The 4,517-nt window shown below is 45.4% G+C and overlaps 1 protein-coding gene across 1 annotated transcript; it reads left to right on the forward strand.

Moving 5' to 3' along the window:
- Nucleotides 1-1,159: 1,159 nt before the first annotated feature.
- Nucleotides 1,160-3,434, forward strand: LOC130192656 (BTB/POZ domain-containing protein KCTD12-like). The gene has a single exon (XM_056412766.1). It carries the CDS (start codon nucleotides 1,566-1,568, stop codon nucleotides 2,376-2,378), a length of 813 nt encoding a protein of 270 aa, XP_056268741.1. The 5' UTR covers nucleotides 1,160-1,565; the 3' UTR covers nucleotides 2,379-3,434.
- Nucleotides 3,435-4,517: the final 1,083 nt, after the last annotated feature.

The raw sequence follows: 4,517 nt of genomic DNA on the forward strand, positions 1-4,517 counted from the left end.
GAAGTGTGTCCAGGAGGAAATGCTGGCCGACACAGTCACGTTTGTGCTCCAACACAAGAACATCAAGTGTCAGGAAAGCAGGTTTGCTGTTCTCAGCTGCAAAGGTTGGACATGATGTTTGTTTGTTTGTATTCACATAGTTTAAGTAAACCGACGATAATACGGGATATGAACTAAACATCTATGTACACATTTTAAATGCTTTTAGCTTCAACAAAATCTACATCCACATTCCCACTGTTGCATTTGTGTTATCGTTGAATTAACGCTTGCTTTACTTTCCCATCAGGTTGGCTAAATACCTGTGAGATAATGTCAGCGGCAGAAACACTGATGTGTGGACTAAAATATGAAACGGCTAATTCTGCACATGGAGACGAGATCGGGGAGCTCGTTGGTCGGAGGCTTGACGCTGAAATTAATCTTGGTTTAAGATTTATGTGGATTTCAGGAAAAGTTATTTCAGGCTTTTGGTACATTCTGTGTATTCAACCTTTTCCTGTTACTGCAGGAGTGATATACACAAAGACCGAAGACACACTTAATCTATTTCACCAGAAGGTTTATTTAGTGACTGTAGGCAACATGTGAAAGCTTTTGATCACACGGTTAGATTGAGTTTGAGCACTTGAGAATTCCTGGAACATCGCTGAGCTTTCTGATGATGGGAGAGTTGTTTGGGTTGCCACAATAACATACTTTTCCTGACAGCGCGTCTGCTTTGCTTCTAGTGGAGTATAAATAACATCTGAACTGAGTGGGACCACACTGGATTTGTTTCTGCAGCCACATGACCTTAACCTCTGTGCACTGTGTCGCAGAACGACACATACATCCTGTTACAGATATAAAGATCATTCTTGAGCTGTCATGAATACATTAGGGCAGGCACTAAAGACATCTACCATCCATTATGGTCACAAATAGCTTCCCATATCTTTGTTATGAACAATGAGTAACTCAGCAATTGTTTTACTTGGCCCAGTCTAATATGTGTATTAACAAGTATGTAATAAGTGCCTTATAAGAAAGTCTTATAAGGCACTTATTACATACTTGTTATTTATAGAAGTGTTAGTTCTACTTCTGTTCAACAAACATAACACTATTTACTTATGTTATTATACAGATCTAATCAAGCAAAGGAAACTCAAAGCACAAGTAGGCCTACATCTAAAGTGTACTTCATCTGGTGTGTAAAAAGGACACATACTGATGAAATACTGAGACTCAACGTTTTCCCATCATTCCTCTAATCTAACTTGGCAATAAATAGTGTGTGAGTGGGCCTGCAGTAGCCTATAGTCGAATAAATTATGGCCCTATTCGTCACGTTCGTGCATGCAGTGTCAAGGTGTTGGCACGTGGGACGTTGAGGCTTACATGTGGCCCTTGAATGCATCATTGTGTTTCCTCACAGCTTTCCAGTGAACGGTTAATGTCTCTGCTGGCCGTCCTCTTCCTTCTCCTCCCACACAGCCGAGCCGATACAAACATTTCTGTACAGCTCGGAGACTCTCCAACTATCCGACAGGGATCAACACAAAAGAGAGAGAGAGGGAGACATGGCGCAAAACGAGAGCCAAAGTTCAACTTTCCCTGCTATTGTGGAGCTGAACGTGGGCGGGCAGGTGTATGTGACCCGACTTGAAACTCTCACGGCGGTGCCCAACTCTCTCCTGTGGACTAAGTTCACCCAGAGCTCCCCGGGCGACCTGCCAAAGGACGGCAAGGGGCGCTTCTTCTTCGACCGGGACGGCTTTCTGTTCCGCTACATCCTGGATCATCTGCGGGACTCCGAGCTCTTCCTGCCCGAGTACTTCAAGGAGCGCAGGAGGCTGCAGAAGGAAGCGGACTTCTTCCAGCTGCCGGAGCTGTCGCGGCGCCTGGCGACGGTCAGCAAAGACAGCTCGTACGCGGAGGACAGCGGGGAGCCGGAGGACCCCGAGCTCACCAGCCCGGTCACCACCTCCTCCTCCTCCTCCTCCTCCTCGGAGAGAACCCTGCGCTCTCCTGGGTCCACCGCCGGCTACATCACTATCGGGTACCGGGGCAGCTACACCATCGGGAGGGACATCCAGGCGGACGCGAAGTTCCGCAGGGTCGCCAGGATCACCGTCTGCAGCAAGATCTCTCTGGCCAAGGAGGTGTTCGGAGAAACCTTGAACGAGAGCCGCGACCCGGACCGCCCGGCGGACAAATACACCGCCCGGTACTACCTGAAGTATAACTTCCTGGAGCAGGCGTTCGACCGGCTGGCCGAGGCTGGTTTCCATATGGTGGCCTGTAACTCCACCGGGACCTGCTCGTACGGCAGCAATGACCTGGGGGAGGACAAACTGTGGACCAGCTACACCGAGTACGTGTTCTCCCGGTGAGCGCGTGAGAGCGCGTCCTTGGTCAGAGGACTCATCCGCCAACACTTGGAGCTGCTCCATTGCTTTGACACTGTCAGTTGGGCCGCGTTTAGTTTCAGTTTCTTGTGTTTCTCTCCCTCTCTGCTTGCTCTGTGCAGTAGAGGCTCAGTCAGGGTTGATATTGTTCTGCCATGTTCTCCTCACTTCCTCCAAACCCAATCCAACATAAAGCGCATGGGTTCGTTCGGAGTGAAGTCACATCACTGGGTCCTTAGCGGTGTTATTTGTGTGGCCTTGTAATTCTTCATAGCTTTTACTGAGCTTTGTTCCTAATTTAATGGTTAAGTGGTTTCTGTCAAAGGTTATTGTAGTGAGGATCCGAAGACAAATGACATATACACTGTAAAAAGCCTATTGTTCTAATAGCATCTCAAGTCTTTCATGTTGAGAATTGTTTGATAAGGAAGACACTGAGTTGCTTTTTCTGTATTTTGTTGCTTAATTTGCTTCTCAACTATGCTTTCTAGGTTACACGTTGGGACTTCACAATGCTTCATTGATATGTGCCGTCTATGAGCTATTGTCATCTTTAGATATGAGGCCACCGCAAATAAAGTGAGACATAACACTATACACCCCGTTGTTCCTGTGAGTTCACTGTGAACACGTATCGGAGTTGTGGCGTTAACTGATGCTTCTTTTCTTCCAAGTATAGGCGCACACATCTGATTTCTTCTCACGTCGCCAGTGTTCTTTGTGATTCCTCTGTGGAGGCATTTTAGAAGTTCACAAGAAAGACAATCTTTAGCTGGGCTCCTTCAAATGTTTATTTATGACCTCACATTTTGACTGAGTGCCATATCAAAGATCAAGCCCCCCCTATACTGAATAATAGATGACCTCAATAGACTATTATGTCACCATACCAGAATCTGACCGGAATTAGTTCAAATATTATTGTTTAAGCATTCAATGTGACATTTAACAAATGATAAATTCCAAAGGAAGAGAGAAATGGTCCTATGAATACATTTTGCTGAAGTGCAGCATGCACTTAATAAATACATACTATTCAGAGCTCTTGTGCTGTCTGATGTCATGTGTCTCTTTATTAAATGCATGGCACTCAAAGATATACATGTTCCCAATTGTTTCAACTAAATTACCTCTCATTTTACTTCAGGATGATATTTTATGTCCAGTTCAAACTAAAATTAAGAGAAATGCCAACAAAGTATAGCCAAAAGCATAACTAGGTTGCCAGTCTGGAAGAGCATGGTAGTGTGTTCTTTTCTGCAGCACAGAAGAGCTCTGTTATCTCCCGTGGGCAGGATGGGAAGGATGAGGAAGCGGAGGAGGAGGAGGAGGAAGTGGGATTTCTCTTTCGCTGAAAAGTACAGTCATCAAATGTCAGTTCCCTTGTGGGATACTAGGGCACAAATCCAAACTATCCCAGGAGTCAAATTTAAAAAAAGTCTTTGTGTGAGCTGCGTCTGAGTTGAACACATTTGTAACAAAAAGAGTGTCAGGTGTCCAGGAGCACTGAAGCTGATCAATGCATGATTGATTCATGCAAACAAAATCATAAGATACAAAGAAAGAAGCACACACATGCAACATCTCCCCCCCCCCCCCTACGAACATGCACACCCATACACACACACACACACACACACACACACCCACACACACAGACTTCTGACACCAGTGTGCTTTGTGACAGCTTCAAAGATGGACATGTGTGCACAAGAGACCTGTATCTGCTGTCAGCTGCCATCTGGACCGGAAAGGGAAGGATGGAGTGTGACTCTTCCCCGAGTGTAATCTACAGAAACAGGACGTATTGCTTCGCTGTCCACGACAAAAACACAGTAATAGAGGCTCAGCGAAATGAGACAGATTTTCCTCATTTTGTGTCTCCCATTTCTCGTATTGCAACAATAATGGGTCAATGCCTCACGAGGCAAGGATGAACACATATTAGTCAAAAGACACAAACGAGTTTCTCTGACAAGAGGCTATTTCTAATAGTGCTGTGTGTCTGGGATAAAAAAAACTCCAAAACACATTCCACTTGGTGCATGCAGTTTTTCTGTAAGAAAACTGTGAGCCAAAAGCTTAAAGCACGCACACACGCACACACACACACACACACACACA

Source organism: Pseudoliparis swirei, chromosome 4 (assembly GCF_029220125.1).
Source record: "Pseudoliparis swirei isolate HS2019 ecotype Mariana Trench chromosome 4, NWPU_hadal_v1, whole genome shotgun sequence".
Classification (NCBI taxonomy): Eukaryota; Metazoa; Chordata; class Actinopteri; order Perciformes; family Liparidae; genus Pseudoliparis; species Pseudoliparis swirei.